This window comes from Excalfactoria chinensis, chromosome 10, assembly GCF_039878825.1.
Source record: "Excalfactoria chinensis isolate bCotChi1 chromosome 10, bCotChi1.hap2, whole genome shotgun sequence".
NCBI classification, from domain to species: Eukaryota; Metazoa; Chordata; class Aves; order Galliformes; family Phasianidae; genus Excalfactoria; species Excalfactoria chinensis.
In genome coordinates, this window is record NC_092834.1 from 2,949,461 (window position 1) to 2,962,955 (window position 13,495).

Consider the following 13,495-nt stretch of genomic DNA (forward strand, 5'->3'; position numbering starts at 1 on the left):
AAACCAGTGAGCATCGAGGAAATAACTGTGCAAGGAACATCTTGCTTTGTTCTGCTTTTAAAACATATTTAAGGGATTTGGCATAGTATTCCATCCATACTGGTTGAGGTTTTGTGAGTGCGCTGCAAGAAGTCTTTGGATACCATGGTTAAGAAGACATTAGTAGAGCAGCCCATATAAGGCCATCCTGCCCTGCCTGCTTATATGCCTTTGTAAGGGGCAGAAATGCTTTATTTTGAGAGAAGACATTTTTTGTATTAGTCACTGCAAAAAAATGGAAAAGCACCAAGCCGGCATCTCTACCATGGGTTTTTCCTTCCTTATACAGCTCTCTGAGAAGATGGTTTCCAAATAACATTTTTACAGTGGCAGCAGCAGCAGGCCTAGCCCTTTTCAGTCTGCATGACTTCAGCTGGCTTGCATGTGCAGCCTGTTTTCCATAGCGGTGGCAAACTTGGCTGTGAAAGCAGGCGGTGCCTCCAAAACTGTAAAGACAGCCTGGAAAAGAATGGTGTTTGTAAGGCTGCATTTTTATCCCAACGCGTTTGTCACAGACATGCTCCATGCAAAGAGCTGCTGCTATTTTAGTGAAAGAGCAGCAAACCATCATGCTCGTGTGAGGAGGGTTTTGTTTCTCTGCCCAAGATTTCTAAGCCCATTCAGAAAACGGGCAATTTTTAACTTTTCTCATGAAGCAAATTAGCTACTTTAGGTGGAAAAATGAAGTCACGGTCTAACTGGGAATAGGGACTGACGTGTAGCTGTATGAGCCCTAAAGAAGCTCAAAGCACACCGAGGGAGTCAGGATTTTATATGTGTCCTCCATGCCTTGAGCCACCCTGGACTGGTGGAGACACCAGTGAACAGCACTGCGCTGTAGCAGTGAACATGGCCTGACATCCTTCCAAGGGGCTGGTGCCTCCTGGTGGCATCCTGGCCCACATCATCAGCCTGTCTGAAAGCCAACAGACTGCAATGCATTTGTTTTGAATGGGCAGTGCTGCTTTCGAAGCACAGGTTAAAGGATCTGCCTGGGTCAGACGTGAAGCATGGAATGTGGTGGGCAATGTTAACAAGAGGGTCCAGATCTCCAGGATGGCACACACAGAGCAATGTCCCAGCCTGCCTAGAGCTCACGATTCAGGCTGTGACGGGAGGCTTTGTTAAGGGCAGGAATTAATAGAGAAATAACATCAGCAGTGAGGTGGTAGCTTTCTTCCGTGCTTTACTCTTCCTCCTCACAGAGAGATGGCTTTTTTCTTGCACTGCATTGACAGAAGCTCTTAACTTCAGCTGCCACCTCCTCTGCCCCCATAAAGGGGCACTTTCCGTCTCTCTGGGATAACTGCTCAGCTGACTCAGACACGGCAGTGATGGAGCTGATGGCACAGAGCAGTGCTGCTCTGAAATTCGCTGTCCAGGAATGCCCTAACGAGTGGGAAATCTGTGGCAGCAAACTAAGCTGTGCTCACCTACTTTGCATTAGGAAGCTCTTAGTTTCCATGGAGTTAAACCTGAGAGAACATGAATGTTGAATATTTCGAATCAAAGGTTGTTCTTACACTGGAAAATGTAACAAATAAGAATAATACCCGAATACGAACCTAAATGCCCTTTTGGATAGAACATTTTATGAGCCCGATTATAAGTGAGATGCAGGCATGTAAGCCCTTCAAGGTCAGACCTGCAGCCATTTATCTGAGATCAGTTCTGCAGTGGGAGGAAGAAGGCCGCTTTTCAGTGTGATTTCATTTCAAGTTAGGTCAGGCAATCGCAATGTTAGCTGCTGGCTGCCATCTTGGTGTCCAAGGCCTTTTGTTGCTAGGAAACTCCCCGTGTTTCTGTAATACTGTTCAATTACATGGTTAAATTACCCACTTGTATCAGGTTTCGAGCACCACCGAAACATGTCTAGTCATCATGTCTGCACATATGAGAATATTTTAGGAAAATTGGAAAAACATACAGAGCAGTTCTGTACATGTGCACTGATTTAAAATATCTCGCCAGGAAAATCCCATGGAGATTAAAGGTTTTATTTCCAAGGTCAGAAAAAGGGAGCGAATGACAGCAGCTTATAGCCACGTTATTATGGCAAATTAAGATGTAAAATATATGTTAAAACCATTACAGATGGAGTTTAAGGTTTTGAGACTACGGTGTTTTAAGTCTTGAAAATGTGTGTAAGTTGTAGGAAATGGGCATGGTGTCCGCATGACTCAGATACTTCGGGGCCGATGCGAAGTCCATCAATGGCAAAAGGTAATGGCAGGCTTTTCACTGTCTGTAATGTTACCAGCAAGGCATTTTCTGACTCTTTTCTTTTGTTGCTGTCAGGCTGTTCTGAATTAAGGCAAAGAGCTTCTTACTAATTCAGCTTTGGTTCTTTCCTCTTCCTAAAGAAGAAAAGACCCACGAGGTCCTGCAGACCAGACCAGGTCTTTATGGACTTGTCGCTTTCTTAAAGACAAACTTCAGTATTCCCTTGTTTTGCAATCGTTAAAAAGGCTTTTTGGTTGGACATATTCTTGTCGTGATTTATTTGTTCCCTACTCAGTCCAGCTTCCCAAGGGAACGGCGAGTGTTAATGTTTGAAGAATGGTGCATGGCAGCGTAAGATAGCTGAAAATGATAAGAAAATGCTATTCGGGGGCTGTCATAAGAAAAGCTTGTTGTGGTTCTGCTGTTGCTGCCAGCGCTCATTCTTCAGCTTCGGCATTTTGTGCTGTCTGAAGGCCGTTCTTGTACTGAGACACCTCTGCCAGTTCCAGTTCACTTTCTTTCCTTCTTTCTCATGTACTGACATCGGGGTTCCAGCACAGCCCTTGCCGTGAATATGATTAGCCACATAAAGACTCCTGAAATCAGGAGTCCTTTTTCTGCATCAAAATGATATGTACCAGTAATGCTGTGCTCCTGAAAGTGTGCCCATGGGCTCAAGAGCTTCATGTGTTTTAACAGTAATGCACAGGCAAGGCTGCTGTAAAACATGCCCCACTGCCTATACTGAAGAGTAATGCTTCTTTACACCCGCACAGGTCCCTGCCCTATGTTACATTCTACCTTATTTGTTGTGAATTTACCTCTTTAGAGACTTGCTACAACCCTTTGTTTTCAAATTAAGTTCTACAGTTCCCGGAGGCCACATGACAGCATTTAGGCTGAGGCTGTTCAGATTCACATCAGCTGCTGCAGAACTTTTCCTGCCCTGGGCCCTGTCCAGGATTCTTTCATTGTTTATTCCTCTGTTTGTGTGTTTGATCGAGTAGAACTTTGATTTTTAATAATTCACTCGACTCTTAAATATATTTTGTGACCACATGGGACCTGAGAGCGTGAAACTTCAGCTCTGAATTAGGGTGACAACTTTCACGTTCATTAAACATGGGCCCTCAGCACGTGTGCTTAAAGCAACGATTTTTCCAGTTCTTTTGTTTGCAGGGCCTTAAACATTTTTCCATGGGAGCTGAGACTTCTGCACAACAAATTAAAGCACCCCCGGCACTTGCTTTGTTTTCCATAGTTACGTTTGGAATCGGGGCTATATCCTTCATAACTGGACCTTGGATCCACGGTGGTTGAGATCTGAGGGTTTGCCTTTGTCAGCCATAAGCACTGCTCTGCTCTGACAGCTGTGGCAGCACGGACCTTCTTGTGGAGCTGTGCAATAACCTGTGATATTTCATCCTAAATAGAAATCTTATTTTTAAAACCGTGGGGGGAAAAGAGCCCTATGTAACATGAAAGTAGAGAATGGCCTTTGAAGAGGTTACATTTTAAATCTCTTTCGTGGCAAATAAAATTGGAACCAGCGTTCATATGTTTGAGCCGTGAGCTCTTTGGTGTGCAGTGGAGGCACCGGGGGTGAACTCAGCCTGGCTGCTCCCAGCTCATAAACCACAACGTTTAACTTCATCTGCAAAAGGTCACAGTGTGACCCTGACCGTACGCGGCAGTGCTGCGCTTTCGTGCACCGTGCAATTACTGGGATGTAAAAATGAAGTATGAAATGAAATGTGTGTGGAGTTTTGGCATGCACAGCACTTGACCCAACTCTAAGAAGTCAGACCGTGGGGGTTTTTTTTTAGCAGTGGAAAACTGTTTTCAGGACATCATCTCATTATAATGAGAAAATGAAATTTAATGAGAATTAACACAGTCAGGAAGGAGTCGTTCATCTCAGGGAAGTGCAATTCTACAGGAGTTTATCAGAGGACAGAGTTTAGTCCCCTTAACTATAGGCGCTTACATTCTGTTCTGTTTCCTTTTTCGTCTGAGCTCTGTTAAGCCCATACCATGCTGGTGGCAGCCAGTGTGCTCACAGAGCAGACCAGAGCAATGTTCTTGCCTCAGTTCCAAGCAGCTCTCCTAAAAGCAGTAACTTACTGTAGAGGATAATGATAATCTTGTAAATTGCCATTTCATGACAGCTTGGGGTTGAGGAGCTGCTGAAAAGCTTTTGGGTAGGTTTTGTGGTTACTTTTTAGACGGGGATGGGTTGGTACCTGGTGGGTACCTGTCAGAGTTTGAGTCCTCGGAATGAAGGTTAGCATAGACTCAAGTCTGTTGGAACTGGATTAGCAGGAGCTGCCTTTGGATAAGGTTAATAGCCAGCAGGGTGTGAAAGAGGAAAACCCACCGGTTCTTCTCCACTGCACAACTGTCATGTGCTGATCCAAGAGCACTGGCTGCTCCCTGGGCCTTCCCTTGGCTGTGTCAGTTAGGAGCCAGATTGCTGGTTAAGTTTCTGCTTTTCACTCCAGATTATGAAATGGGACCAGCAGCTGAACAGTGACTTCCAGGGAGGCTTGTTGTACTGTAGACTGAAATGTGCGACTTCAAAACAGCACCCATGCTCTCTGCTGGATTTTATTGTTTTTCTTTAAATCCACTCTGTTTAGAAAGCCCCTTATTCCACACCACCTTTCACTTGTACATCACGTAAAAATCAAGTTCAGAAAACGTAAGTCAGGGACTGTTAACACCAATATGGGGGAATGAAGTAATTAGAAACTGAAGAAAATAGTTTCCAAGCATTTGATTCCACTTGATGGGTTTGTGAACCCCCATTGGGATGCAGTACTCTTCCACAGCTTTATTTTGCACATGTAGTAATGCTCTGCAAGAGCAGACTTGGTCCTCTGGCCGTATCCCAGCACATGGGGTGTGTGGGTGCTACCTTTGCTTCTCTTCTATCAGCTGTGCCATGAGCAGGGCTGTGCAGGCCCCTGAAGTGCTAAGTTAAAGTCTTTTAGCTAGTTTATTGCTTCCAAATCTCTGGGTTTTACTTCAGTAGGAGCTGCAGATGACCATTGCCTCTGCATGTCTGTGTCTGACACGAGACAGCTCTACTTGTAGTAAATGTGTCCTAAATGACAATCCTTCTTTTCATGTGAATGATCCTAATTCAGTTAAATGACAAATAGTGAAACTTCTGCTTTACAGTTCATGGATTTGCCTTAGTGTTCACAGAAGGGCATTTGCTGACAGCCTTTCTGGCATCTCTTGTTAACTGCTCATATCTTTTAACTTTAGAGAATGTTTATGAAATGTTCCATTTGTTGCTAGTTTTATGTAAGTGCTCCTATATTGAAACTGTATATGTATAATAGCGTGCATATGTATTTATCTTTCCAGTTGCCAAAAATCAATTTGCAGAACAAACCCTTGGTCTTCTACAGAGCTTTTTATGCCTTCGTTTGCTATTTTTAATATAAGTTGCAGAGGTTTCCTTATTAGATGGATAACTCTCAGACCTTCAGAGGGGTGTATAGAACTGCAATCTGCGGAATCCATTTTTATTTTTTCTAAGTACTCTTGAAATAAAGCTAGTTAATGGATAGATTAGTGTCGATTTAGAAATGAAATTGCCATATCTTGGATTTAAAGTAAATGTTTCCCTAGGTAGACCTGGAAGTGCTTCGTAATCCTTAAGAATCCTTATTGCAAAGAAGGCAGGAAATCTTAGAAGGAGCAGTCTTGACTCTTGAACAACTAATGGCTATTGAGCAGGCACAGCATGCAGCTGAGTTCAGATCATCAGATAAACACACCGACATACCTGATCAGTGTACCACTCTCATCAGGGGGTGATACAGGAGGATCTGAAGCATACGGGGGTGGGATTTGTCCTGCCTAATTTTGGCTGTATAAAAGCTATGCTTGCTCAAGTTAAAGGGTCCCACTGTAAACGTGAATGAAAAGAGGTGCAATGCACCGTGTGTTGGTACCAGTGTGGTCCTGGATGGTGCACTGAGCAACACCCGACATTCTGGTGTTCAGAATGCTGAACACCAGTGAAATGAGCCCTTCTCCAGGTGACTTTAGAGCACGCAACTCTCAGGACTTCTAATGCTATGTAAGAAACTTTGTTCATTAGGTACTGCTTGAAGAATTCTACATCCAGACCTACATTAGTGTGCTTAGGAATATTGCACTACAGTGATTTTCTGCATCGTGCGTACTGCTGTGAGTGCAAAAGGAGAAGACATTACATGTCAGGTCTGTGACTTGAAAATCAGATTAGTAGTTTTTAAGTGTGGTGCCAACATTGAGGTACATCACACAAGGAATGGAGCGCCTCCTCACAGCAAAAAGAGAAATGAGCGCCACGATGGATGCAGTGGGTAGGAGAGAGGAGCCATCGTTCAGAGTCGCATTCTCTGTAGTTTCAGGTTAGCTTCGTCGTGCTGTGAGGCTCTGTAAGAATGCTCTTCGGCAGCTGTGTTGTTTCAGAGCATTGGTCTTAAGTGCAGCATCACACCTCGCTAAGCGAGGACAGTGCGAGTGTCTGATCGTCTGCCTTGCAGCCAAGGAAACATTTGTAAGGAGTGAAAGTGCATGTTCCGATAAAGGTTCAGAACACTGAACTCCTTGGCTTAATGCAAGTTCTGTGCTAGGGTAAAAAAAAGTTCACTGTACAGAACAGCATCAAATGCCTATTATGTTGTTCTTTGTTTCTTTGCCAACTGTGGATTTAAAATTGGAATAATTCAAGAAGCAGTGGGACATTATGACTCACTCGGTACCTCCTGGGCTTTTGACATTATCGTAAAGTCACATACACTTGAGTGCAAGGTTTAGTTGGTGGATTTCAGTAACACAGCCAGCAGGCTTTATTGAAACCACGGAGTATCTGATGAACTGTACGCAGTGATTTCTTTCTTCTGAACAGCTGAGGTGTTACAGCTCCAGGTACAGGTGTGGTTCGCTGAGTGACAAGTGACATTTTTCAAGTTCAATTTACTCCTTCTGTCACAGTCCTGGGCGAGCTCTCTAACAGTAACCTCTAGTTTTATGAGGCTGCTCTTTTCAATATGTGTGAAATTAGTTTGTTTTTCACACATCTTTGAGTTCCCTCTGAAAGCTCAAAGTGGAAAACCTGGGGAGAGAGAGCTCCATAAACAAGAGAGATTCAATAAGACGAGTTTTGCCCGTGAAATGTCCAGGGCAATTAATCCAGGGATTCTGCGTCTTCATCACCAAACTGCAGAAAGCAGAGTCCAACAGCGCATCTTCCACTGAAGATCAGCATTATTTATGTTGCCTGGTGTGTATAAGCTGAAAAGGGAAATATATTTGCCAAGAAAGTCTTCCAGGCTGGAAATTTAGGGCAGTTTGCATGAATCCAAATGCATATTGCTTAGTCTCCACAGGACCGTAAAGGTTCATTAAGTCTCATGTCAGCTGAAGTCAAATTAAATATGTTGATCTCAGAGATTCATCAACTTTATAGAATTATCTGTTAGAAAAGTAGCCCCCTTCCATCTATTTGGACTCACTTTTTATTATCTCTCTTGTTTATGATCTCTTTGATTTGAGCCAGTGGTTGCTGACCTCGCTGATAGCTTTCATCTTCGTACTGCAAGCTGTTCTCCTGTGTGCAGGTGCTGTGGAATTTATTGTCTTGATGCTGAAAAGTCAAGATGTAGGCAGTGCGGTTGTAGATGCTGAAGTGCAAATATTCTTAAGGTATGAAATTTCGGACGCTCTGATTTTAACAAAGCATACATTTAAGAACTGGGAAATTTTCACTGAAAGAAAAAAGTATTTGAAAATCCACAAATCTGAATTGGACTGAATCAGAGAACATAACGACCCCAGGGTCAGCTGTGAATTGCTTTTTATATGTCTGTATCTGGCAGAAGGAAATCCAGTTAGCTGCATGTGGAAGTAAATTAGGCTTAACCTGAAAGGCCCAAGTGTATTTCCTGCAGCCCTGCCGCCTCCATGAGAGAGACCCTTCCTGCTGTTTACGAGATCTGACAGGCTGCTTGTGGGTTTGGTGATTATCAGAACCGCGCTGCTGTGATCTGTATTTGAACAGTAAAAAGGAAGAAAGGTGTCTGGCTTGGCACATGTTAATCACATTAGCAGGTGTGTGTGTAGGGATATGACCTAACTTATCTCAGGTGCAGGGCCGTTCTTTAGGTCGATTTCCAGCGAGCTGACTGGCAGCCTGCATTACAGGGTGAGGTCTGATAGCTGCAGAAGGGATGGATGTAAGCTGTGCTGCACTGAGTCAGCTGGGGTTGTGCTGATGGAGTGAAAAAGTGGTGCACTCAAACAGGTGCAGTTGCAGCAGTGTGGATGAGTTCAAGGCAAGGCAGCTGCTGGACCTTAGGGAGGTCTCTGCCTCTGTGCGGTACATTGGCCTGGGGCTGATCTGGCTGCTGGGTGGTGCAGTAAGGGCAGAAGCTGGCATTCGTGTTGTGATTTACGTGCTATTCACATACAGGATTTTCTGCATCAAGAAGCAAATGATTGAGTAAAAGGCTCAGGATTTAGCCACTGCCAGTTATTTACTTGTAAGTATTTTAAAGAATGTGTCTGTCCAGGTACACACGTATTGCAGGGGTTAAGTTTTCACTCTGAGCTGACTTTTGTTTGGTTGCAGATCTTAATGTGCTGAGATTGATGTAGCTTAGAGAGTTTGTCAAAAGGTACGAAGGGATATGTGATTGCTGATGGCTTTAGCTGTAGCCAGTCCAGGTTGGAAGCATGTCCGTGCCCACTTGTGCCTGCGGTATGGCCCAGCAAGCCTTTATCATCCTTCTCTCCTGTTCAGATGTTTCGCTGAACAAGGAGATGAACAGACATTACCCCCATGGTACTCCCAAACTGACACCATGAATCCATAAAGCAGAGGCTCCGCTATTGCCTTCATATTGCCAAATTAAGCTACTGCAGGCCTCCAAAAGGTTTGTGCCTTTGTCAGGGAGGAGCCACGTTGAAAGCTGGATGGAAAAAAATGTAGTAGCTGAACTTGCCTGCAGAAACCTCCTCTGCTCAGGTCTGAATGTGCCTTGAAAGCATGCAAGGTTACCCAGATTCTTTTCCTCCATGATGCTTCAGTGGGTATGTCTGTTTTGGAGCGTGTCGTTCCAGTGACTGCTTACACACAATGCTCTTCTGCCTACCAGAGGCTGGGAAATAGCCTTTCAAGCTTGCCTCTCTCTTGATTTCAAGAAGCCTTTTTCATTGGTGAATCCTCTTGGAAGGTCCTTTCCCATCTGTATAATAAGACGCAGTGCTAGTGACTCGAATGATGCACGTTCTAACAGTAGTGAAATGCAAGAAGCCAAAACTACCTTAGCGTGTATGGTTCATTTAACTAAAAGAGGCAGACTGAGCAGCAGGTGGAAGGGTTAAACAAAAGGGAAAAAGATTATAAAAGTTTGCGGCTTTGGCTTCACTACAAATGGCTCTCTTGCAGACTTTATAGCATTAGTGTTGCTTCTCATAAACCTTGAAACCATTCATCCATTTAGAAAAATTAAATTGCTTAGTCATCCAGAGCATGAAACATACGCATCCATTTTGTTTGTTACCTCAAACCATCCGAAGTGTAATAAATATCACTCGAGGTAAAGCAGATTGCCAGTTGTTCTTAAGCATATGCTTGAGTTCCATCGACTTCTGTGGGTCACAACAAGGTGCTCAAAATGAGCTACGAAATCAAGAACGTTATTGACTCCAAGTGCACTTGCGAACAGCACAAAAGCACTCCTCCCCTTGTCGTTCCGTGTGTTTTCTGCCGCAGCTGGACGGTGCTCAAGGAGATGAGAGCACTTGCAGGGAGTCCAGCAGATGCTACATCCCCGTGTGCTCTGCTTTGGTTTGCACTTTTAACTGAAATGTTTCTGATGGCAAAAAAGTAACTTCCCCCACCCCGAGCATTTGTCTTTAACTCTGAATACAAAACATAACCAGCAGGAGTAACAGAGGTGATCTGAAAGAGGCAGAACCTCATAAATTGTCTGTGTGAGAAAGACTGTCTTTCCTTTTCTCTAACTGATGGCATGCCAAGTTTATTTTACAGTATTTACAATAAGATTTGTTTGTTTTGATACCCTTTGTATGTTGTTAGAGAAAAGGCAAAAGAAAAGCTCCAGGAGGTTTATAGTTTCTGATGAGACAGTTTAAGCTTTAATTTTCTTTCCAGTCCTATATGTTTTACTAAAAATGTAATATATAAAGGGTTATGAGATTGCAGTGGGATGAGTTATTACTGAGCTGTCATTTATTTTCTCTGTATGAATCTGGTGCTTAAAAAAGACCTCCAGACCGGCAGGCTCAGTGAAACTGCTGGTTCGTTCAGAGAGCAGATAGAGGGGCAACACTGCTTTCTCCTTTCTGCATCTCATCTCTGACCTTGATGCATTGCTCCAGGAGCAGGAAGAGCTCACAGTCTGAGCCTGTTAGAGGTTGAGATCCTGATGGATGGCAAGGAAAATAAATTTATTCATGGAGGAGTGATCCTCAGTGTAGCTGTACAGGCAGCCTTCAGACTGTGCAAGAGCTGATGTACATACCCGTCAGATCCAGCACGTGGCTCTTAGAGGCAGCTTCTTCTGTGCTGAAGAAGAGCCTTGGATCTTCCCTTAGCAGCCAGCCCTGCAGGCCAAAACCCATGCATCAAATAAAGGCACCACGAGACCTGCAGTCCTCAGTGTATGGATGTTGACACCAATAGCTGGCTGTTAAACTTTGGGAATTTCCATTAACACACAAAATACCCTGCTGTTAATGCTTAAATTGTTGGTCACCATCCTCTCCTCCCTGGCAATTCCCTTAGCAGGTTGACATGTCGAAGATGTATATATGTGTCCAAAGCTGTATAGAGACGTGGCTTTCCCTTTACAAATATTGGTATGATATATGCAGCATTTTAGGGTCAGTAAGTTTCTCTGGGTGACGTTAATACCAGGAGATGCTGGCACAACCAGTCGCTGTTTAGTTTACACCTGTCAGAAGCAGGCAGCCTCTGAACTACTGTGTTTGAGTGAGATTATTCATCATATTTAGCTTTTATACAATACTCTTTTCATCTTCCCCGCACGTCACAGTTGTTAATTAATCCCACAGCACCCAGGGATTACTAGTAATGCTTTACAAGGGAAAGCAAAAGCAAGCGGGGAGAGGTCAAATGGCTGGGCCAGGCCCACAGAGGTAATTTTGTCAGAAGAACATTAGGTTCTGCAAGATTAAATTGGTGTTATCTGGCCTGTCCTCGAGTGTCATCCTCCATCTTCTTGGGAGGCGGCCTGCGGGGGCAATTCTGCTATTCTCATGTTTAGAACTGCCGCTCATTTGTTTTCACTCACACATTATTTTCTGAAGAAATGGAGGAGTTTTGTCTTCAAAGGATGATGGAGAATTTCCAAGAAGGCAGAATGTCTCATTTTGTGAAACTCCTCTGCACCATCTCTTCAGTTTGCAATTACAAATGGGAGCTACAGACTCATGAAGCTACCTGGCTGCTTTTGCAAAGTCATTGTAAAGATCCAGACACACAGTTCATATTAAAAAGAAGTAACTTACTACTGTGGTACACACAAGCCTTTCTGAAAGCTCCGTACTGCAACTTATATGACAGTAAATACTGCAAGTGTAGAATATGCTCACGGTGCTTTCTTCTCCACAGGACTTGAAAGATGACCGGAGTGATGAAGAGGAAGAAGATTCTGTTACAGATAATGAAGAGGAATCTACAAAGAATGGCAGTAAGAATGGCTGTGGGTCAGGCAAACATCTCCTTAACAGCAGTCACCACTAGCCCCCTCCTGCCTCACCTCCTGCAGTGGTTTCTGCTCTGTTTTTAACCCAACGGGTGGGATCAAACCTAAGTCAAAATGGTTCTGAGAGACTGTGATTGATTCATTGTTGGCTACTGGGCCCAGAAAAAAGCCCAGTATACAGGGAGGGGAAGACTGCATAACGTGACAAAATGTTTTAATGACCCACATTCTGAATCATTGTTTAGCATTTGGAAAGGTGCTTGGACACGGACTGCTCCACTCTCACAAGGTGGAAGTATCAGATCATTTAGCGTCCCATTGATTTTGACTGTTTTTCAATCTGATCATCAATTTCATCAAGCAGTTTCATTCCTGGGTGTTTCATGGGAGGCACCTGGCGTGAACTCCATCAGGAGACAGAATTACTCAATGCGGGGAAAAAATGAGCGGTGTAGGTTGACCAGCATTGTAGTCTTTACTTTTCCGTTTAAAATCTCATTAAAGTGGCTATTTTCTATGAGTTTGATCTTGTTTTCTGGAGGCTGATGGAAGCTAATGTGGAGGAATTCAAGTGATTTGCTTCTGAAGAGTTTGCTTTACTGTCTAAGTGTGGCTTATCTCTGCAGTGCGCTGTATGTAGTTCACATACTGGACTAAGAGATTTTACAGGACCCACATGCTCCTTTAAACAGTGGTACCCGTCTCATTTCCAGATGCATTTTGCTTACCAAATCCTAATTGATTTGTCACAGGTTTTAAAGGTGAGACGCTCTCCTTGTGGTTCTGCTGTAGCTGAGATCATCTGATGAACTAAATCCAGTAGTTTGAGAGACCAGGGAACCACAGCTAAAACAGTGCAGGGCTATCAGTTTGGAAAGCTCCTTTCCCTTAAGGCTGCTCAGCGGGAACTTGGTGACCTACAGGAAGCACAATATGAGCGACTTCTTTGCCAAGGAGATCTTGAGAAAACAGGGATATAATTCAGCATCTGAAGCATTTGTGAGAATTGGAAGTGTTTGGGACCTCAGATATGAAGAATAAAAGCTTCTTTCTGACCGGTTGCAAGAAACTGCAGGAGTGCTTTGTTAGAGAGGCTTGTGGCTTGAAAATGTCTCCTGAGGTGCTGAATTAGGCTGTGTTTAATTTTTTACTTACATTTTGGACAATGTACTCCCCATTACCACAAAGGCAACTACAGCAAGGAAGGAGTATAGCCTATGGCTTCTGAGGATGGGAGATGGGCAGTGGTGGGGGGGGATTCCTGTGCCAGGGCTTGTAGATAAGTAGTGCTGCTCATGTGGGCAGGCAGAGTCCCCTCAGTAGTTGTTGTATTGCAGTATTTTTCCTTACACAGCTGTAGAGAATACCTTAAATACTGCAGTGTGAACTTATTGGAAGCCTAAGTACTTATTACATCATCTAAGGCAACCAGTAGGTTTGGCAGGGTCACAGCTGCTTATCAGGACCTGTTTATG

General features: G+C 43.8%; 1 protein-coding gene across 1 annotated transcript in view; it reads left to right on the forward strand.

Moving 5' to 3' along the window:
* The window catches only part of CERS3 (ceramide synthase 3), a 41,326-nt gene extending 28,787 nt beyond the window's left edge, over positions 1-12,539 (forward strand). The window contains exon 13 of the mRNA XM_072345402.1: positions 11,927-12,539. Coding sequence (XP_072201503.1) covers positions 11,927-12,058 — 132 coding nt within the window. The 3' untranslated portion in view covers positions 12,059-12,539. The remainder of the gene's footprint in view (positions 1-11,926) is intronic.
* The last annotated feature ends 956 nt before the right edge of the window (positions 12,540-13,495 follow it).